Source organism: Coturnix japonica, chromosome Z (assembly GCF_054131305.1).
Source record: "Coturnix japonica strain WE chromosome Z, WE-NBRP24, whole genome shotgun sequence".
NCBI classification, from domain to species: domain Eukaryota; kingdom Metazoa; phylum Chordata; class Aves; order Galliformes; family Phasianidae; genus Coturnix; species Coturnix japonica.
In genome coordinates this window covers 61056468-61079898 of record NC_140702.1, presented here as the reverse complement: position 1 = coordinate 61079898, position 23431 = coordinate 61056468, and the positions used below count along the sequence as shown (strand labels likewise).

At 38.2% G+C, this 23431-nt stretch overlaps 1 protein-coding gene across 2 annotated transcripts in view; it reads left to right on the top strand.

Moving 5' to 3' along the window:
- The first annotated feature begins 1182 nt into the window (after positions 1-1182).
- JMY (junction mediating and regulatory protein, p53 cofactor) overlaps positions 1183-23431 on the top strand; it is a 57541-nt gene continuing 35292 nt past the window's right edge. For both annotated transcript variants that reach the window (XM_015848570.3, XM_085528832.1), the window contains exons 1-2: positions 1183-2270; positions 17349-17522. In XM_015848570.3, coding sequence (XP_015704056.2) covers positions 1494-2270; positions 17349-17522 — 951 coding nt within the window. In that variant the 5' untranslated portion in view covers positions 1183-1493. The remainder of the gene's footprint in view (positions 2271-17348; positions 17523-23431) is intronic.

Below are 23431 nucleotides of genomic sequence, written 5' to 3'. Positions count from 1 at the left end.
TTGTGGCTCTCAGAAACCTTTGTCCCTTTGAAACATAATAATCTAGCTTGTTGACTGAGTAACTGCTACTTCCAATATCCCCATTAATAAGGTTAACTAGGTCTCTCATACATGGTTTCCAGTTTAGTGATGGGATCCACACACACTGTAGTGTGACAGCTTGTTTCTCTCCAGGTAGTCAGATCCTCTTAGGAGGCAAAGCTACTCTCCAGTAGTTGTTTCAGTTACCACAAACTTTCCACTTTTCTAAACTGTGGAAATCAATCACAAGTCAGGCTGATCGGGCCGGGCTCATTGGGTGCTATTTAACTAACTTCTTAGTGATGAAGAGAACTGAATCACAGAATGGCTGAGGCTGGAATGGACCTCCAGATGTCACCTGGTACACCCTCCCTGCTCAAGCAGGACCAAATGGCTTTTCAGTATCTCCAATATCTCCACTGTTGAACTCTCTCCAGTAAACCACATTAGGGGATGAGCATTGCACACAGCACTCGAGGTATGGCCTCATCTCCCTCAGCCTGCTGGCACCATTCTTCTTAAGGCAGCCCAGGGATACCAGCAGACTCCACAACCCTCAGAAGGGTTGTTCCTAGCCTTTAAGAAAGTCATTTTAATTTTTTGCTGCATTACTCAGTGAAGTTCATTGACATACTTACTTTAGCCACTCTTAAGAACAAAACAAAAACATGAAAGCCTGCCCTTTATGACTTTGAGTGACAAGTTATGAGTGTCCAACAATAAAGAAGCTGCTATAAAGGTTACTGGGGCTCCTTAACAATGTGATTTTGAGAAGTCGCCACTTCTTTGTATTTTTATTTGTATTTTTCCCCCTGAGAGTACAACTTTGGCAATACACAACAGCTCTTCACACCTGACTGCACAGCTTTGCCGCTGCATGAGAACAGGCAGCTGCTTGTGCTATTTGATATATGACTCCCGAACATGAGGAGGGTTAATGACCACAGAGCCGGGCCCGCCCACTAACGGCGGCACGTTCCGCTCCCATCATGCCCGTCCGCACTGTAGGCCGTAGGAAGGGGCGGCCATGTCGTGTCCCCGCCCACCCTGCGGAGCTCTGGGACGGCGCTCCGGCTGCGGCAGCCAATGTGGACGGCGCGTGTCGGGGCGGGGGCGGAGCTCGGCGTTGAGTTGCCGCAGCGCCACCGCTGCTTGTAAACAGATCCCGCCCCTGTGACGTGCGGCGGTACCTGAGCGGGGGCAGCGCGCATTGTCCGCCTTGGCGGTGCGTGCCGTGAGCTCGGCCCAGGCCCTGTTCTGCCCGAGGATCCTCGTCGTTCTCGTGCCGTGGCACATCGCTCCCAGCGCTCCACGCCAGCCGTCCCCTTTCTTTTCCCCCCCGCCCGCTCTAAGATGGCTGGCGGTGGGCGGTGAGCGGCGAGGGCTGCGGGCTGCCGGCCGGCCGGCGAGCGGGGGCGGCCGACGGGACGGGAGCGGAGCGGAGCGGCGGGGGGAGGCGGCCGCGCAGCGCCATGTCCGCCTTCGCGCTAGAGGAGACGCTGGAGGCCGACTGGGTGGCCGTGAGGCCTCACGCTTTCCAGGAGCGGGAGAAGCACAAGTTTGTCTTTATCGTGGCCTGGAATGAGATCGAGGGCAAGTTCGCCATCACCTGCCACAACCGCACGGCGCAGCGGCAGCGCAGCGGCTCCCGAGAGGCCCGCGCCGCCCCCAAGGCCTCCAGCCCCGCGGCGCGCAGGGGCGCCGAGCCCGCCCTGCTGCCCCGCGCCGAGCGGGTCGAGGCGCTGCCCGGCAGCCCGCTGCGAGCACCACGGGCCGGCACGGCGCGCAGGGCGGCGCGGGGCGCGGAGGCGGCTGCCGAGGAGATGGAAGTGCTGGAGCTGGGCAAGGAGGACGCGGCCGAGGCGGGCGCTCCCGACGCGGAGCCCGCGGGGGAGGAGTGCAGCTGGGCCGGACTGTTCTCCTTCCAAGACTTGCGCGCCGTGCACCAGCAGCTCTGCTCGGTGAACTCGGAGCTGGAGCCCTACCTGCCCGCCTTCCCTGAGGAGCCCTCGGGCATGTGGACCGTGCTGTTCGGGGCACCGGAGCTCTCGGAGCAGGAGATGGACGCGCTGTGCTACCGGCTGCAGGTCTACCTGGTGCACAGCCTGGACACCTGCGGGTGGAAGATCCTGTCGCAGGTGCTCTTCACCGAGACCGACGACCCCGAGGAGTACTATGAGAGCCTGAGCGAGCTGCGGCAGAAGGGCTACGAGGAGGTGCTGCAGCGGGCCCGCAGGCGGATCCAAGAGGTGAGGCTCCAACGCCGTCTGCACCTCGGTGTTACTTTTCCCTTCCTCTGTGATACTTTCTGTAGTAGTTCGTTGCACTTGGGCCTGTCTTTGCAGAGTTGACTGAACCATGGATAAGCAGCAGGGAACTTCTCTCTAAAGTCTCCAGGGCCAGAATTTAAAAGGTGCAGATTTGAGTCTCAGCGTGGTGTGGCTCGTTGCTTTACTCTCAATCAAATGCAGACGTTTGCGAGCAAAGATCTTGGGGGTTTGGCAAGGTCTTGCTGCCAGACGTATGCTGTTGTGTTGCTTTGAGCTAAGATGGGTTTGGAGCCTGTTTAATAAGAGCGGCAACATGTGGTGTTTATTTTGCTAATACATTTTAATCACTGGAGGCCAGAGAGTTTGGGCTCTGGGAGCTGGATCTGGTATTTCAATTGAGATGGTGTCTTGTAGAACTGGCATAGCTTGAACCCACCATAGCCTTGGTGGATTCTCAGAGTTGGGTTTTCAGCAAGAGTGACGTGGTCCTAGCAAGAGCTCTGCACATTGCCAGTGTCTGACAGGCCTCAGGTGCTGCTGGATTTGCTGTCTCGCTTCCTCATACCTTACTGCTCAGGCAGAAGCAGTTAAGAAGGTTGTTTCCAATAGTTTCTGGATTCAGCATGTGAGGGTTTTTTTAAAATATATTTTGCTATATTTGAGGGTGTGTGAGACCTTAGATTTGCCTTGTTGAAAAGGAGATTCTTGTTTTTGTACTTCTGTGGCCTTATGCAGAGTGCAGAAGGTTTAGGTGGGACTACGTGTGTGAATCATGTTGTGGCATTTATGGTTTTTGTAAATGCTATAAAGGTTCTGCTGTATGGCTGTAAATAAAGTTTAGCTGTTTCTGTGACCCACGTGTATCCTGTAGTGTTGTGTTTTCAGAAGTGTGTGGTGGTGAAGTGGTGAATGCTGTTGTTATATTTTGGTTTTTTTTGTTTGTTTTTTTTTTAATCTTTGGCCTATGGGCTTATGTGTAAATGGTATAGTGTTGAGTCTGGGTAGGATTCTATGGTTTCTGTAGTGATTAAAGTTACAGAGTATTAGAAAAATGTTGTCTTTTCAGTGATGAAATCATGACAAGGGCATTTCAATGCAGCTCTGTCAGATACAGGTTTATTTCCAAACTGTTAATTTAGGATATATCCTTGTGATTTTTTTTTTTTTAAATTACTTTTTCCCATTGGTATTTAAAGGGCTGAATTCATCACTGTTAATTGTTGCATACTGCTAGTCATAAGTCTAACAATGTTCTGCAGAAGTTTTAATCCAAAGCATTTGGAATTGTATCATCTACCATTTTTGGCTGCATAAATGATTGGTAACATGTGCCTAGATTCACTTGGCCTTCTGCTGAGCAGTTTTTGGGAGCAGCTAATCGGTATGAGAAATGTTCCTGTTAAATGTGGAGTCTGGATACTGGCTATCTAATTCAAAGTGCATGGTGTTTTTAAGAAACACCCTTTCAAAATTACTGTGCAAGAATGATTTGCTTCTTGAAGAATCTCAACTTTGATCTTATTAGCACCAGTGCTGCAGTCAAAAGATATCAGTTATCAGTAGTCACTACAAGCTTTATCCATAAGCATTCTGTTCTCTGTTTAATGTTCAGAGGCTGGTGCAGACAAAATGGTAGATGTTGTTTGTGTACTTGACTACAGTACAGCGGTCCTTTCTCATGGAATCTACTAGTGTGCCTTGTGTCAGTAAGCTGTACTTCTGTCTCTGTCCATTGTGTAAATCAATCCTTCTTTAATTAAAGGTAGTTCATGTTTAAGAAAAGAAACCAATAGAATGACCTGCACTTTCCCTTTTGGCTCTCAAGTTTCTCTTTTCCTTACTTGTTAGTGGTTTACTTGGTCCACAGTGTCTTTCTTTGAAGCACATGCTAATATTGTCTACCATAGAATTTTAGGCAAATGAAGCAATGGATGATGGGTGTTGGTATTTCTGAAGTAAAAGTTTCTCATAGTTTTAGGTAGGACCTGCTGATTCAGTGTTCCATCTCACAGTTTGATTTACTTTTCTAGGTATACCTGAAATCTGCCTGTTAGCTGTTGAGAATGTTGGATTAGTTGAATTAATAACATTAAGCATTTTACTTTTAAATTTCACTTCTAAAAGAGTTTTGGAGGAGGTGGAGAAGGGAGTGAAGGCCATTGGCAACTGAAATAATAAGGAGGAGCATAATTAATATAGAGGACTTTCATTTACTTAATACTGCATGAAATACAAGTTTAGAATGCCAAGACTTTGGTTTAACGTGCTAAGTTGTGCTTCTGAGGCTTATAATTACTTCCTGTATCTCTTTTTCCAGGACTATTTTCTGTGTACAGTTATAGTATTACTTCAGAAGTTTCTTATGCTTATGTTTTTTTGATGTGAAGGGACAAAGTGAACAGCAGAATCTCTCTTGCTCATTGCTTCTGCTTCCCCTACGTGGCCATCTGTTGCTCCAGTTTATTCTCACAGTAATTAATGGTTGTTGCTTTTTGTAATAGGCATTTTTATCTCTGTCACAATTATAAGCCTTTGGTAGGCCAGAAGAATGTTACAACTAGAAACAGACCCAAGATGAGAAGAACAATAGTTGCAGAGTAGTTGTGTGACATGGAATTATTTTCTTCTGCATAACTTAGTGGTTTGAAAAAGCACATCTTTTTTTCCAGACAAAACTATTAATTCTATAATAACTTAGGAACAATTATGTCAAAGTGAATTCTCGTATCTAAGGGAGTTATTCTGCCTCTTTTTTTTTTTTTTCCCCCCTTTTTCTTTTTCTCTTTTCTTCTTTTTCTTTTTTAAACTACTAGACTAGAGCCCTGGTTTATTAAAATTTATGCCTGTTTAAAAATTCCTTGGGCTCTCAGCTATAGAACTGAACTCCCAAATAGATGTAAAACCAGTTAATAACCAGATAAAAAGATGTTGCTATTTCAAAACAGTGGATACCACCAAATCATTCTTTAGCGTTACAGCTTCTTGGCCAATATTTCTAAGACCTTAACATTTTGTATCTAGAAGGCAGAAAAGGTTCTTTTCTCTACTCCTTACTGACAGTTTCCTGGCTGCTATAATGTGGGAGGACCTTTTCAGGCTAAGTGTACATGCTTGTAAATCTTTGTGGACATAGTAATATCAAAGATGGTTACTACATATTTGTCATAGCTGTGTTGGCAAAAGGTTGAATGTCGTCACAGTTTTACTGAATAAGAAGTGCTGTTAGTATAAACTGTGATTAACAGGGCTTGGTGGCATAGTTGTGCCAACAAACATGTTCTATTGTATTCTTATCCTTTTCTTGCTCTTGCAGAGCAAGTTGTAAGTAAGAAAGCCTCTCTTTACAATTCATGCCTACTTTGGCATGTTTGAGTTAATGGTACCTGTAAATCTCTTTTTCTTAGAGCACAAATGCTGCAGCAATCTGAAATTTGGCAGGTGATGCTGAATGCCAGTTATAAAACCAGTCACGGATTTGCTTTCATATTGCTGTTTCTCTGTGTAACCTGTGGATTCCTATTACCGTAGGCAGACTGAAATACCACTGAGAGTGGTATTTCCATCAAAATTGGTGTAGCACCTCCATGAAAGAGGTACAGGAAACTGAATCTTGGATGTTAGCTACAACAGATAGATTTTGGAGATGCAAAAGGTGTTGTGGGATAGCAGAGTATTGCTGAGCATTCTGGATATGTAGCCCATTTATGTTTGAGGTCTGTTTTTATGTACTCCGTAGATACAGAGGTAATGCTTTTTTTTTTTTTTTTTTTTTTTTTCTCCTCCTCTCTCTCTCTCCAGTAAAACTGTTTGGATTCATTTTGAATACTTTGTATTTTGTAAAGTAAGTTAGTACTGGATGAAACACAGTGTGTCACTAGTTGTAGGGTGTGCTCTGTACAGGCGGTAAATAAGCCCCACATCTGTAGTAAGTACAGCTCTGTGAGAATACTACTCTGGCTCATACCTGTTGCTGTCCAACCAAAGATGATTTTTACTTAGTGTGTTCTTGAAGGCCATCATTGTCCTATTTACCTAATCAGCAGTTGGAGTTATTAGCAGTCTGTTTTGGCTGTTACAGAGTAGTCTTGAAGTAATAAACATTATACATGTTTGGCATTTTAGTGGCTGGAAGTGCACACCTAACTCCTTCTGTAATTATACTCAGTATACAGTAGTGAGTATGTATCTTCACAAAAGCAGAATTAAATGTGTAGTAGTTCTTCCCTCCATATTCTGCAAATGATGGAAGTGTAATGCGGGTAGCTATTTTGCTTTTAGAAGTTTCTAAACTTTGGAATTTCAGTGAATTTCTGAAATGTGTTCTGTGTATGTAAATAAATGTTACAATTTAAATGCTTTTTTATAAGGATTTGATATTACTCAAAGACATGGAAGTGAAGTTGAGAGGGCTGTATCCCTTGAGAGATGCTTGGTTCTCTGTAGCAGCAAGGGTGAACAAGTACCTCAGCAGTTTAATCATATGGTGGACCCTGTTGCTGAAAATCATAGCTGTTACTACACGCCATTTTAAAATACATGTTTTGAAATGCCTTCTAGGAATTTGGTATTTAGAGTACGTTAGACCATCTTACTACCATGTTGTTTTCACTTTAGTCTGTGAATTAAAACCTCCTAAGTCTGAAGCAAAATAACTTTATCTTTTATCTGGAAGTCTTTTATTTTTCTTCCTTCTTCTGTTTGATATCTTCCCAACTAAATGCTTGCTTTTCTGCTATTTTATTTTACTTCTATATAGTTAGCAGCAAATTGTGTGTGATTGCTTACGACTTGTTTGCAGGTTAATTAGTGTTTGGATACTGCCTTTGTTTTTGCCAGTCTTTTTGCACTTTTTCCAGCCTCAGTCAGATCCTTGTGTTGTATCTGAAATTAACACTTTTTTTCCATCTCTTTTTCCTTCCTGTTATTCTAAATGGCATATGTATGTAGCTAAAGTTAATATGTTGGGTTTTTTTGTATCTTGCTAATTTGACAAGAATTAGCTGAAGATGTATACTACTACTGTTTCTGTAAACATTGAAATCCTTAAAATAATGTACATTTCTTACATTTATTTGAGAAAAAACAGGTCTGCATGTAAAATTGAGTTTTCCTTGATAAAATTTAAATACTCCATGAAAAAAAATATTAATACTTCCTGTAGAACATATCAGTACTATTCAGGATGATGTTTAGTAAGCTTAGACCTAATGTTTAGAAACAGAACAAAGCAGCTTGCCAGTCTGTCTCATGTTTTTCTTCCCTACTCAAACACCTGGGAAGAAAGGAAAAATGAAATAAAATGCAGTACATGCTCGGTTTAGCAGTGAGAATTGGGGTCGAGGAATCATCTTAATATTGCAGTTGAGGAAGTATTCTGATGAGAAGTTTATTTGATATCACTTTCAAACCTTGTTTGTTTCTCTAGATGTGGAGAGAGATGTTCTGGCTGTTAGGCAGTGAGAGCGTTTTCATATGTGAGGATACTTTGAAGAGGTTTGTACGATGCGTGTAAGAAAAACACTCCTAGATACAGAGTTGAGTGTGTTTGTTTTTTTTTCCCCCTTTATATTTACATTTCTTTGTCTTGCATATTTTAATCCATTTGCTAGCATTGCTTTCCTTCTTCTCTGTTTAATGTCTTATGGGACAATGCCTTTTAAAGCTGCTTTTGATATCCAGTAAGTTTTTTCTTTCCTTGGTTTCTAAGATAGTATTATATAGACAGGCTTAGAAGAAGAAAGCAGATTCTATTAATTGCATCTTCCTATGTTTCTTTCTATAAGATACTACCAGAAGGTGATCAGTATTATTTATTTAGGAGGGGGGGAAAAAAAAAAAGCACAAGTTATTAATTTACAATGCAATAGATAGCATGTAAGTAAGATAATCTGTTATATTGTGTTAGAAGTTGAGCATTGTGCTTTATTGCTGTTTAGCATGATAGTACTACAGGGAAGGGGCGTATAAGGCTAATGGCACATGTAGATTTAACTATACTATGTATACTGATCTTGATGTTTTTGAGGAAAGGAGCCTAAGCTGATATACTTCTGGAATGATTTGAGTTATGCATTTTGTGTATTACTAATGCTTCTACAGTCATTCAGAATAAGAATCTTGGATAGTTCACCAAAAATCAAAATCCCTGCTTTACATATAGTACTATTTGATAGCAAATATGCAAGAATGTTTTAGAGAAAACTAACTGTTGTTCCATTACGAGAAGTAGCAGTTCAGTCTCATCAGAAATCTGCTAATGGTATCTGCAAGTATATGAGTTAGTGTCTAAGAACAATTGTTAAAGCCCATGCATAACTGGAAATGGCATTATAAAAATGTAGGAAATAGTCTAAATTTTTTGGGTAGGAGATTGGATGATCTCATAGTATCTTCCAGTTATGTGTAAATTTATTAGGAAAGTGTGTTTCTGCTTTAATTAGTTTGTTGTTGAAATTTGCCTAATTTCCTTTTTCTGAAGAATTTGGTCCTGAAATATGAACCAAACTGTTGAGCTTGTCTGAAGACTCTATGAAGAATTTTGACACATAGGGCTATATTTTAACTTGCGCCATATCCATAAACCTCTCCTTATTTTTTGACCTTTTCATCCATGTTCTTGATTCCTGGTAATTTCTAAATGGAGGCTCTTTTGTGCAGTTTGGATTTTACTTCTAAACTCTTACAGCTGTGGCCAGAAAAGTGCTTCAGTGTGAAGTCAGCTGGCACACTGATCTTTGAAAACTGTCGTGTGGCACTACTGAGATTAGATGTAAAGAAAGTCCTGCTGATTATCTGCCTATGAGTCAACTGACTCATCCCAGAAGTTGTGACAGAGGTTAAGAAACCTTTTACCCATAAGCTCCTATCTCTGCATTTCTTTTCAGTTTATTTTTTTTTCTGCCTTTAGTATTTGTATAATAAAAACTATCAAATGGATATGGATTTTTTTCTGTCCTGTGTAGGACAGACAAACATTACACACTCAGAAAGATTTGAATGCTCACTGAATGTTTTTCTATTTATTTATTTATTTTTGTCAAATAGTTGTTCAAGAAGAGATGTTGCAGAACACTTCCATTCACAAGCCTGTTCTGCTCTTCTTTTTTCCCTCTCAGTTCTGAAAGTGGTGATTTGCTTTGTACAACTGTTATACTACTTACCAACATGCATTTGTAAACAGCCATTTACATGGCCTTCCTTTGGAAAAAAGCAGTGCTGTGATATCAGTGTAGGGAAACTGGATTATTTTTCCTTTGAAAAGTGTTCAAGTAATTAGTTCAGATTTGTTTGCCATGACTTGCAGGCAATGTATGCAGGTCATTTAAAATGAGTAGTGCTCTACTTTCTGCACAGCAGCCTTGCAAAGTGGCTTTTCTTTCAGATACTATAGGGAGAGGGTTTTTCAGTAATTTGGAATCATAGATTATGATGTTAGAAGATGCCTCTGCAGATTTCCTAATCAAGCCCCACTGCTAAAGAGATACTAATTTAGATTAGTGGGTTTAATCCAGGAAAATAAACAGTCTCTGGTGGAATTAAAAATAAACAATAATAATAAAAAGTAATAATAAGAAAAAGTTAAAAATCCTGAACTTCTTCAGGTATTGGAAGTGTTTAATAGGTAAATTGTATGTAATGTTTCAGTTGTGTTTTATCATGCTGTTGTATCATGTGTATTTTATGTATGTATCACATTCTTTTCCTCCCACTTGCCGTGAAAGGAGGAAGAAAACTGATCCAGATGGATATAAATCTGTGTTCATCTGATAATAGTTAAAATTTCTTCTGAAATGTTTTCATGTTGTGAAGGTAATTTATAGCCTGTTATTTATGTGGTATTTGCTACTGGATTAGGAGGTAAAGCAGCACTTCATGAGATGGGATTTCAGGAGTTTCTTCATATATCATAGCTTAAAAAGTAATAGTGACCTTTTTATTAATAGCTTTTAATGTTGTATTCAACTTCTAAATAATATAAGCATATATATTATTTTATCTTATAAACTTTAAGAATTTGTGCTTCCCATTTAGACAGGGCTTTTTGTGTGACTTCACCATTGCATAAAATGGCTGTGGAGGTTGAAACAATGTTAAGCCATTAAAGTTACCTCTGAGCTGTTGTCCAGGGTTTAAAGATGCCCATCATCTTCACAGCTGTAGGGAACTGAAGAGATGGATTGCACTGTAATGCATCACCTACCTCAGCTTGCAGATCGTGGGGCCCCTCCTGCTTCTCGGTGTGCTTTCCTCTTGTACATTGCTGTCTCTGGGTGTAAACTTCAGTAAACTAATCCAAGGGAAATAGCTTTCTGCTGGGTGCTGGGTTAGCTTGTTGAAGTTCCTGACAAGTAACAAAGTTACTGAGTGCAGCAGAGAACGGGTTGCAGCTGATGATAATAGAGGAGAAAAAGGAGTGGGGATGGAACTGGAAGAATGAAAGGAAGAGGGATGGGAAGTGGGATATCCTTTCAGTAAAAGCAAGGCATAAACTCAGCTCAGCTTTAAAAAGTTAATTCATCCCTGCCATTTCTATGAGACTCACGTTGTTGTAGCTCTTCACTACTTTTGAATTAGATTTTTAAAAGCCTAACATTACCTTAATATCAACCATTTGAGAATATCTGCTACCAGGCTTATTGCATTGCACTGACGAGTACTAGTTTTGCTCTGGAAGTCTGAGTCCCAGAAGTTAACTTCAGTGTGATGTTGATAGTATTGCTTTAATTTTTCAGTTCCCATCATATTCTCTCATTTGCTTACACGGAAAACTATTTGCTGTTCAGCAGAGCGGGTTTGGCTTGGTGTGTCTATCCTGACATTGCAAGCTTTACACAAAGAAAGGGGCTTTAGGGTAGTGAAGTAATAATTTGCATTGCATTAAATGATTAAATACTTGTTATATAGATTGCAAGTATTGACACAGTTTAATATGTTTTTCTGCCAAATAGCATTGCAGAGAAGAATAGGGTTCATGGACTAAAAGTTGATGTACATAATGGCATAGCACGAACCCTTTGCATCACATATGTTCCATATGTTCTGAGCCTTTTTGGGGGGGGCGGGGAGGGGAAGGGGGTGGCTGGAATGGGATTGGGCCACTGCAGAAAAAGTTCCTTAGAACTCATTAATACGTGACAGCTCTTTGCCAAGCCTTCGGGGTGAGGTGTTGCGTAGAAGTTTTTGTTCAAAGTTGCCATGTTCCACCTGATTGGTGATTCATTAGTGACTATGTTTTAGTTATTGTAACCTGTTCCAAAGTGAAGGAGTTCCGGAGTACCATATTAACTTTGAAGTAAGGTATTTACCTTGCATTTATTTTACTCATCAAGTTACATTGTAGTGTAAATACTTATTTCTTTGTTCTTAACAGCAGAAAAATGTCTAGCAGTCCTATATAATTAGCTTTTGTTTGCACGATTTATGTAGATTATTTGTAGCTATGTTGTTTCAAAGTAATATACTAAATTCAAATACCTGAGTTTTATGGCTACTCACTTGACACAACAGCATAATTCAGGAGTGGCACAGCCACATCTTACTATATGATTAGACAAGTTCCATCTTCAACATCTTAAAATTAATGCTACTTTACTATGTTGTTCTGCATACTTTTGTCTTGTTCATAGAAAAGGAGGTGGATCATTTTTACTTGTTAACACGCCCCTCTTTAGCTTTTGGGAAGAGATTTTGTGTGCAATACATTGTTGTCAGTTGGCAGCTTTAAACGAGCCTTGTGATGTTCCAAGTTATATGTGGAATGTACCGCTAAGATTTCTATTTAGAGTGTTGTGTGGAAGGAGAGAAAGTTCATTGTTCAGTAACACTGCATGCATGAAAGTAATGTTTGGCTCTGTTGGCTGCATTAAAATACTGCTTCAATTTTACTTCCAATTACCATTTTTTTCCTTTTTTTTCCCTTTTTTTTTCTTTTTCTTTTTTTTTTTTTTTTTGCTATTGTGATTTGTTTTCTATGTATTCAGTGCTTGTTTGACAGAGTAGCTGCATATTTTGATGAACTTGTTTGTGTGCGTTTTATGCATGTCTGTTTTGATTACTTTAGAACAGTCCTCCTGCAAACAGCCGTTCAGAGAATCCTCCTTCCTTAAAAATACAGACAGTGACCTCTGCTATGCATTGGTGTAGGCTTGAATCCTCTAACTTCAAAAGCTTGACTGGGGAAAACAAACAAAAAAACCATTTTGTCCACTCAGTAGGTGGAGGAGGATTGCTTTATGTACCAATTATAACCTGTGGTTTCCAAATCAGTTCAATACTCACTCTCTTGTATCTTCTTTCAGTCTTAAGAGCTTAGATAGGTGAGATGAAATGCTGATTCTTACACCTCTAATTCTGAGCAGCATTACAGTGATTTATTTATGCTATTCCAACTCTGTGTCCAACTTTTGTATTCTTTCAGGTGGCAGGGCCACCAACCTCCAGAATGTCCTAGGAAGGACTGTTCTTTTAGCCTAACCTCTAAAGGTGATACGTGAATACAGGAACATGCATGTAAGAGAGAAAAGTCATTTACAAACAAATTTTGTGTAGCTGAAGCTCCTGCATATTACCAATATGTGTGTCTGGGTTATGAGCATCAACAAGAATGCATTTTGTTTAAAGACAGCTTGAAAATAAAGAACATAAACAATTTAAAGTATGTTCTAATGTAAGAGCTTGAAGTTTAGAATCAGTTACTAAAACTCTTTCCAAGTTCTGTGTGCTATTTTTATTTTTTTTTATTTTTTGGAGACTATTGCAAGTTTATAGCAGGAGTATTTAGTTTTTTTTTTACTTAACACTGATGTTCAGTCAGAAGTATGGAGCATCTTAAAAGTACTTTTTCTGTAGTATTGTAATTCGTATACAGCGATAGGACTAAAGGGAATGGCCACAAGTTGCATCAGGGGAGATTCAGGCTGGATGTTAGGAAATGGTACTTCTCTGAAAGAGTGGTCAGGTGCTGGAATGGGCTACCCAGGGCACTTAGATGTGTTGAGGGACATGGTTTAGTGAGAAGTATTGGTGATAGGTGAATGGTTCCACTGGTTGATCTTAAGTCTTTTCCAACCTTGGTGATTCTGTAATTCTATGATAGTATATTCTGTAATTACTATATATTAATATCTATAATAATAATACTAAATACATTAATATATATGATACATTATACTATATATTATATATACTAATATATACAATAGTATATGATATATATTATTATATAAAAATATGTGCAAATTTAGGAGGGGATTTAAATATTGTTCATTTTAGCTACAGTTGGATTTGTGGCATGTTCATAGCGTTTTTATAAATCATATAATATATAAAAGATTAAAGTTCTGATAATAATAGCAAAGGTAATGTAAGAAAAGGCCCTTCACTGATGGCTTTGGAGTAGCCTCCTAGCTGGAGGTGGCTTTCACAGAATTGCACTGTCATCTGTATAGATTTTAAAGATTTATTGACAAAATATATTTTTAATATTGAAGACAGAAATAGTCTTTGTTATGTAGTGGAAGTGTATGTGCAGTTAAATCAGGGGAAAAAAGAGTTTCCTGCTGACTAGAGTTTATCTGCATAATAGTTGCCTAAAATATATGAATTCATTTAGTTGTGAACAATATAACATCTGTGAAACATCATTCTTAAAATAAATACAGTATTGAATGGTTATTGCACTAGTCAGGCCTGTACAGGATATTACTCTGCCCTCCACCCACTTCATTAAATAATATCATAAAAAAAATAAAAATAAAGATGTGAAAGTAGAAGTCTGAATGTTGAGCTGGTTATAGTAAATGAGTGGTAACACTGAATGTCTGCATTAAGAATTAACCATTGGTGGGACAAAAAATATGCTGCAGAAATTGTTCATTTATTTTATGCTAACAATTTGGAAAACATACAGTTTTAAGGTGCTGGGTTGGCTGAAGCATTTGGCCAGCTTAACCAATGTCTTTGTCTTATTAAAATGTAATAGCTGAGTTTTTGTATTTCTGTAACAGAAATTAGATCCTTTAGATACTTCCTGTGTGGAATTTGGAACATGCACAGTTAAACTACCTGTGAGACTGTGGGGGGCCAGGCTTTTCTTATGACATTATTAATTCAGTGGATTCTGTGCTAGACCTAGCATTAATGTTATCTGATAGTCTAAATACTATCTGGATGGCAGCCAGCTGAAAAAAAGGCTTCATCTGACTTGGTTCCTGGACAGGAAAGGCTCCCTTGGACTGCTGTAGAGCAGAATGAGGGGGCGATAGCACAGCTAACAATATCTGTCTGCTCTCCCTTTTAGGACTGATAGCAATAAACCCGATAAACCAGCCTCTGCACCTCACTGTCTTACTGGGCCATGTCTACTTGGAGAATCTAAGCTGTCATGCCTCACTGCATTGGTGAAGAGTGTAGTAATCATGCCAGTTCCAAAAAAGGAGAGGATACGTATAGGCATTCCTCTATACCCTTAGACTGTGAATATCATAGCTGTCACTTCAGATGTACATCATATGAACTGCTGTGTTTTTCTTTTCCAAAACCGGATCATTTGTATTTCTTCAGTCTCTTCTTCCCCTCATGTAACTTTTAACTCGAGCAAAATTTGAGACAGCAGTTTTACAGTGTTGATCTGATGGAACAAAATGTATACATGCTTTTGAGCTGATTTGCAACCTTTCTAAGAAGTTTAGATGTTTTTTTCCACTCAGATGCAGATTGAGCCTTTATACGGATGTGTTAATAGGCAGGTGTGTGTAGTGAGGCTATCTGTATTCTGTGCTAAAAGGCAGGTAATTTTTCTACCTGTTTTGAAGAATATCCATCTGTGGTAGCTCTTCAGTCTAAATCAAAGAAGGTGGTATTTGGTTGTTTCTGAGTAGCTTTCCAGTGTTGTCTTTTAATTCAGACTCTAATTATGTGGAAGTTGCATCACCATTTTCATTCAGGAAAAAAAAAAGGTCTTTGCTACGCACAGGACATGCAATATGTGTGGTTTGTTGCTGTAGGAATGAAGAAAGGCCTTGTATTAGTAATCTAAGACAATAATATGTGTTGCGTGAATAACATGCCCTTTACAGATTTATTGTAACAGGTGGCTTGAGAGGAAAGTTTTGTTTTTTCAGTATGTTGATGGAGGAATAACTACAGCTTTGGGATTACAGGAAGGTTTTTGATATGCCTGGTACGAGTAGGGGAAGACTTCAGTATGGCAACTGTATTTTGAGGCACCAGCAGTAAGCAAGAAGAACTGAGAAAGCAGTGGCTTTATAGCCTGAAAGGCTAAAACTGCTTGTGAGCTGGAATAATGCATAATCTGTGGAAATTTAGGAGTCAAACCCAGAGTGTCTGGCCTGACTGCTGTCCGTTCACTTGGAGGTTGAAAGTTATGTGTGTTTAGCCCAGAATGTGCATAAAACATTAGTTTTATAGACTGCAAACCACAGAACACTACCCTCACTGAGAACTCGAACACTACAGGATATTACATGCTGCTGGAAGACAACAAAAAAGGCATAGTGAATGAGCCTGGAGTAGGAACAGTTTCCAAGGCAAAACTATTCAGGTGAAAAAACAAATTGTCATATGGTTGATAAGAAACATCATCATTATTCTACTCTCTCACCCAGACCTCTTATCTCCAACAAGGCTTGCTGAGGGAAAATGCTTTATGGCTTGTCTTCTGTCAATTATCTCAGTGGTGAACAAGCAAATAAGTTACTACAAGCTTCACTCATTCCTGTTTTTAATCTTGGCCAATACTTAGAGATTCAGAGGAAACTGAGGCAATGCGGTAGGGATCATCAGTTGCAAAATATGCATTAGAGTATTTGTTTGTTTGTTTTAGTAACAAACCCAGCAGAATAATATGAATATAACGGAGCAGAGTAGATGACTGTGGTAAAAAGGTGTCTTTTGATAGTTCTGGTATAGAGATAAATCAGATGCCAGAGAACTATTGATCGAAGGTTTGGTTTCTCATCTGCAGTTCTCTCTATTTTGTTTTCCAGTATTCATGCTTGATGCAGTTGAGTATTAAGCAAATGTTTCTTGTAAGCAGAGTATCCAGCTTGAGCGAACTCAGAAGATACAAAATGGTTATTCTGTAGTTCCCTAATCTATGTTTAAATATATGCTTATGAGGTGGTGAAAGAAAGGACAAGAGACTGACTTTCAGGGTCTGGAAGTTACATAAGAAAGGAATATATTTCAGATAATCTTGGTAAACACATCAATTACTCCACATGTCTGTATGAGATCAGTGGTAGCTGAACAGTTCAATATATTTTTGGAAATGGTAAAAGATTTCCAGCAACATGTGAGGCTTGTTGAGACAAATGCCCAAAATAGATGCAAAGCAAACATAAATTAAAAACATGCATTGTAGCAAATTTGTAGAAATGAATCAGTTTTCCATTTCAGAAGATCTGAAAGGGAGAGTGGGCAGGATGTCTCCTTAAATGAAGCAAAACACGTGCTTAAAAAAAAATAAAAAAAAATTAATTTTTAAAATACATTTATAATTTCCTTGTTAAAATATCTAATAGAAACTCTGGATCTTTATGCCTCAGTTATCAGGTAAAATGCAGATCGCTGTTCCGTTTCACATAGATTGGAGCAGTATTAGTATAATGAAACTATGTGGATACAGAGTAACAGGTGAGCAAGGAAACTTAGAATCTGTGTCCTTTTCTGTGTTACTTTTCCCAGTCATTCCTCTTAATATACCTGAAATTGGGAAGCATATGAAGTAGCATATCTGATTAATATGTTACTTCTTGTGCTCTTTGTACTGTCACGTACGTCTCAAAACTTATTTATGGTGATTTTTGAAGAGAAGAAATCAGTAGGAATGCCTTTTGGGTTAAGGTGATTGGACAAGCGATCATAATCTGATCAGCTGAGTTCAAGATGTGAGTGGAAAACTGAAGCTCTTTGATATGTCTGAGTGAGGATTTTTGGAGGAGACAATAGGTGGGCTACAAGTACTTTTTAAGCTGTTATTGCTTTCAGCAGGAATTTTGGATACATTCATTAAAATTGGCATTTTTCTTTTTCTAGTTGCTGGAAAAACATAAGAATACAGAAAGCATGGTAGAGCTGCTTGAACTGTATCAAATGGAGGATGAGGCCTACAGCAGCCTGGCAGAAGCTACCACCGAGCTTTACCAGTACTTACTACAACCATTCCGAGATATGAGAGAACTTGCAATGCTGAGAAGACAACAGATAAAGGTACAGCAAATGCCACTGAACTTCTCATTCATGGTTTTTATTTACTGTTTATTAACAAGTACTTTATTATGCTGTATGCGTAGTGATGGTTTTTCCACTGACTGTTCTCATGCCTTTTCTCAGAGGAGTGTTTTTGTAGAGTGAGGAAATCTCTGACTTGTGGCTTTCCGTTACTTGTCTAATTTCTACTTTTCTATGTTGAATTCTTTTAATTCATTCTTGATTTTAGCAGGTGAAATTAAAAAAATATATATTATGGAGGGGTATTAATGCATAAAATATAAACAGAAATGAGTTGCACAGTGTCTTTAAAAATGTTAATTATTTTAAAAGGTTCTGCAAGAAACTACATTCCATTTTAGTTTTCTGAGGTAATCTGTTAAACCATTAGGAGTTAGTTTCTAATCTTATGTTAAGAAACTCTTAAATGTAGAAGTGTGTTAAGTATTTAGTTAGTTGTTAAACTTTAATAGTGTGTTTTCCTAAGAGCTATATATATTATAACCAGCTGAAGAATGCTGTTTTAATAGATGTTTTTTATAACACATTTCATCTAAAAATTTAATATCTTTAGACTTATTTCTTTCAAGTGCTTAAACAGAAGGAACAAACATTGCCTTTGCTGCATTGCAGAAATATTAATCATAGTTACTATGCAGTTGATTAGATTATATTCCTCTGTGTCTTTTAAAATACGTATCATGACATAGGGGCTAAAATGGGTCTGTTTTGTCTTGTCTGTTTTGTAAATGTCAATTTGTGTGAGCTTGGTATCTTGGCCATTGTTGTTTTACTACTTTCAATTAAAAATGAGTGGTCTGTGTTTGAGTGTAGAATGAGAGAAGGAGGAAAGAGGATTTAAGATTCTCCAACTGCTTTTATTTTGAGCCATTGCTGCTTCTAAGAGCAAATTTTTTGTTCATAGTTCAAATACCCACAATTATAAATGTTGTTGCACAGAGAATTTGAATATTGTTTTAGATTTATTATGCTGTTCAAGGTTATGAATAACACGCAATCTCTTCCAAGTACAATGAAATAGTTCATTTTGTACAAATGGAATTTTAAAATATATTTTATTTTTCACTCTAGAAAAGAGGAGATAAATATTGTATTCCAGATGCAACATGAAGTAGGAGTTTTTTCTAGTTTTAATTTCACTGATTTCTTAGATTTTAGTGTTGTTTTTTTTTAAAAAAAAAAGTCTTCTTTCCCTTTTTGTGAAATAATAACCTTGGTAAGTTAAAGAGGCATATTCGATGAAAGAGGCATATTCGATGATGTATTATTTTACTCATGTGTAGTTCCATTTAATGGATGTTAAATTCTCTTCCTAACTTGGCAGTTTTTGAGTTATAAAACTTGGTCAACAGTATTATGTGGTTGAGAAAGATGCCATCTCTTGTTTTCCATTTCATTGTTTGTGAAGAAGCAGTACTTGTATCTATGATGACAAAATATATATATTGCACTTGGTAGCTAGGGTGGATGAATTCATTTATAAATAGAACTTGTGCTTGAGATGGTTTGTGTTAACTTGCCACATATGTGTTTCTGGAAGGCTAAATATTGGAACATTTCTATAAACCATTATGGTGGGGGTTAGCTCCATTTTCATGCATAATGCTAGTATTTTTGATGCCTCAGTTAATGAGGTCTGGGAGCACACACTGTTTAAATACCAACAAGGAGAAAAAAAGGTTGTTTAGCGCAGAACCTTTCTTACAGGGATAATTATTTTCTTGCAGGGATAATTATGCATCAATACAAATATTAGTCAAGATTATCTGTGCCTTCTGTATTGTTTTTTTACATCATTTAATACATTTTTTACATCATTTAATACATCATGTATTGTTTTTAAAACATCATTTGTGTTTTGTGTTGGTTTCTTTTATGGATTTGGGTTTTTACTAAGTAGTTTAATCAGTTTCATTTTATTCTGTTTTCAGAATAAGATGAGGAAGAAATTAGTTGCTTTACCTGTAGTCCTTGCAAAAAATGTTTAGTGTTGTCTCTTTTTGGTGCAGAACATCAAACATAAAAGGGTGGTAAAGGTAATTCCATACCAACAATCTCAGATTAATCAGATTGCTTTATTTTTGTCATTCAAAACATGCAGTAAGTGTATAACTCTTATGCGCACATGAGAAGTCAAGGGTCCTGTTGATGAACTTGTGACACTTCTAAACAGCCTGCAAACAAAGGAAAGAAAAATAGAATCCTTAACTCCTATTAAACACACCTTGCATACTCTTTGGCAATAGTTTCCAGTTTAATTATGGACGCTAAGTATATACACGTATATACATATACATGAAAGAGGTGGGTCGCTCATTGGCTATTAACAGTGATTCAGATTAGCCATTAGCTCATGAAGCCTCTAAGCTGTTGAGTGACAGAAGCTGGGGGGATATTGCTCTGTACACATTTTGGGGCTTAATTATTACTTATTTTTTTTCTTCCGATGTTACTGATAATTACAGGCCAGGACAGCTTCATATCTGACCTCACAGAATCACAGAATTGTCAAGGTTGGACATCTAGTCCAACCATTACCAATACTTCCCAGCTAAATCATATTCATCAACACAACATCCAAACGTTTCTTGAACACTCCCATGGTCGGTGACTCCACCACCTCCCTGGGCAGTGCATTCCAATGCCTGACCACCCTTTCCGAGAAGTAATACTTCCTAATGTTCAGCCTGAGTCTCCCCTGGTGCAGCTTAAAACCATTCCCTCTAGTTCTATCACTGATTACACGAGAGAAGAGGCCAACCCCCAGCTGACTACAACCCCCCTTCAGGAAGTTATAGAGAACAAAAAGACCTAAAAACAAAGTACAAGTGGAAAGAGTGAGAAAGGACACAGGTCTAATATGCATTGATAGAAAGGCATCTTGATGAAAACCTGAAAGGTGTGTGAACATTCAAAAAATATCAGATTGTATTGCTGCAGTAGTAACAGTAATGGAGACTATGATCTGGAGATGCATGATTTACTTTTTCTTCTATTGGGCTGAAGATGGGGAAGGAGAAGTAAGGTAGAGACTGCAGCAACATTAACCTGACTATGAAAGGTGATGGCAAGGGCTTAAGAAGGTTTTCAAAGATGGATCTTTGAAAAAGCTCTTCAAGATGTTTCATTATGTAAATTTTACAAGTCTCAAGATTAAGTCTAGTCCTTCTTTTTCAGTGGTGCTATGAAACTAGTTTTTACAGCTTTTGTGACCTTTACTGGTTCCATTTATGTTGTTACCACAGTTACTTACATTAATCCCATTCCCGGGTATTCATATGTGTTCTTTCAAATTTCATCTTCTCTAGGGCTCTTATTATTTTACTTATATTCACTGTATCTCTATGTAAAAATTGTCCACCTTATCTTAATGAATTCTTGATGTTCACGTGCTTCATATTTTGTTGCTTTTTTTTTTTTTTTTTGACTGAACATTGAAATAAATCCAACTCTTTTCATCTATGGAAGGAATCTACAACTTTCTGAAGGGCCAAAACCACTTGCTTAGACATTGTCAAGCAACTAGATTATTTTTTTCAGTATTTTTTTCAACCTGAAACTTTGTCAGTGAAGTTGAAATGCAGTTAAAATTATATGACACATGAGTGATAGATAGAGGGAAGTCACAACTCTAAAGTACACAACCTTAATCCTATTAATTGCCAGTATAAAATATTTTAATTTAATTTAGCAATCTTAACATTTCCTTCTATATATTGTCATATGTCTGGAAAAGAAGAAACCTCAACAACTTGAATAGCCTTAATATTTTCTTGTGCCAAAACTTTAATCTTTTGTTACTTCCTTTTCTGAATACTGCTTTATTCTTCAGCATTCTTCATAGTTCTGGAAAAAAACATTCACCACTGCAACTTGCAGTTCAATGATAATTTTGTTAAGTCTTCTATGTGTCTTATTTGTTTTTAAGTATGTTGCTGCTTTTACTGCCAGTGTCTTTATCAACATCTGCCTTTTTCCTGTATATTGATAAGGGAAGTCTAAACCTCTGTAGTTTGTATTGGTAGTCCTAGGCTTCAGATATGCTAAGGACCTTAAGCCCTCCAGTCTAAGCTGGTTTGGTTATTTATATTAACATTAAAGTCCATTCTAGTATTGATTAGAATAAAACTAGTAAAGCTGTAATGTGAATTTTAAAGCTGAATGCTTTCACAACATATCTGGGGCTTTACATGGAAAATTAGAATATATTTTGGGAAATCATGCTGAGTTTTAATTTAACTAGCTGGGTGCGTAGTTAAATTAAAACCTGTGAGACTTTGTCCCTGAGTGGATGAAGAAACTGAAATGCACACTGTCTTGTTAATATGTACAGTGTGCTGTAGTTTGTATTAGTTGTCCTGCCTGCTTGAATCTGAAAGGTAGCTAAAGGATGAAGGTGAAATGATCTTTTACATGTTGAAGCTGTGTTGTTTTTTTGTCTCCTCTGCTATGTGTGGAGCTCAATCAGCTTTTTCTTTTTTATAATTAAATGGCCTGCTGTTGTTACATCTTTTTTTTTTTTTTTTTCCCCTATCTATTGTAATTCCGTCTAGGGATATAACACAGCATGTGAGAGTTGTACAACCCTTGCTTAAACCATAAATATGACCTGGAGTAAGTCTATTTTATGCCAATATCCTCCATAGTTTTCCTAGCTATCTTCAATCAGAGGTAGAAAATATTTGCCTATTAGTTCTGTTGACCTTCTCTGGATGTCTTCAAGGACTTTAACATCTTTTCTATATTGTGGAGCCCAGAACTGCACACATCGTTCAGAGTGAGGCCACATCAGTGGTAAATACAACAGGAAAAGTACTTATTGCAATTGTTTGGCTGTGCTGTGTTAACACATCCTGAGATGCTGTTTGCCCTCATTGCTCTGTCCTCAGGGCACACTGTTGTTTCATGGTGAGCTGCTGGCAGCAATGTTCCCAGGTCCTCTCACGCTGCACTGTGTTCTCTATTTGTATTAATCTGTAAGATGACCTATGATCTTTTATGGACTATAAAAACTAAAAGAAAAGTAGAGATGTGCAGGAAGAAAAATGAAGCCTAAATATATTGCACATGCATTGTGAACAGAATTGGAATGCAGTAAGATCTTACTTTAATTTCATAATGATAGTTATTGCCTTCACAGAAATGTTTATAACAAAAGATTGGCTTTTAAAGAGATGATAGGAAATAACATATTCAAAATATGTGGGCCTGTTTATATTGCTGTTTTACGGGCCATGTGTTTTTTCCCTTGTCCACTCAATATACTCCCTTTTTGTGAGGATGTTGTGGATAGTTGCAACCTCTCTTTCTTCCCCTACTTTTCTGTTTATTACAGCTGCCACCTCTCTTTAATTAAACTACTAGTTATGTTGTCTTTTTTTCTTTGGGCTTTTTATTTACCATGACTATAGTTTGGAAAGGTTGCAAACAGTAGTTCCTTTTACATTGGTATCTTATTCTCAGTAACTTATTTTTCTTTGTTACATTCCTTCATGGAGAGATTGAATCAGATGGAATGCGCTGTCTGGATGAGAAGAGATTGCTTTAACTCTGGGGAGCATTGGAGCATATTCAGGCCAATGGGAGGCTCCCAGAGGCCACAGGGCGCATGTCGGGCAAGCCCAGGAAAGGAAACCTCTGTGTTGGGCACATCTACCCCAGCCCTGAGGAGTGTGGCAGGCAGCTAGACACTGGAAAACAAAACAGCCTCTTAAAGTTTGCTATTACTCAGAAAGTGAAGGGCCTAATAGAAAAACAAGAAAAAAAGCAGAGAAGCAATCTGCTATCTTTTAGTATACAGTACAGAGTGTATTTTGTGAATATTTTTATGTCGCTTTGGTTGAGTATGTTTTCCATCAAATGATGTTCTCTGAGGAAGTAAAGCAAAT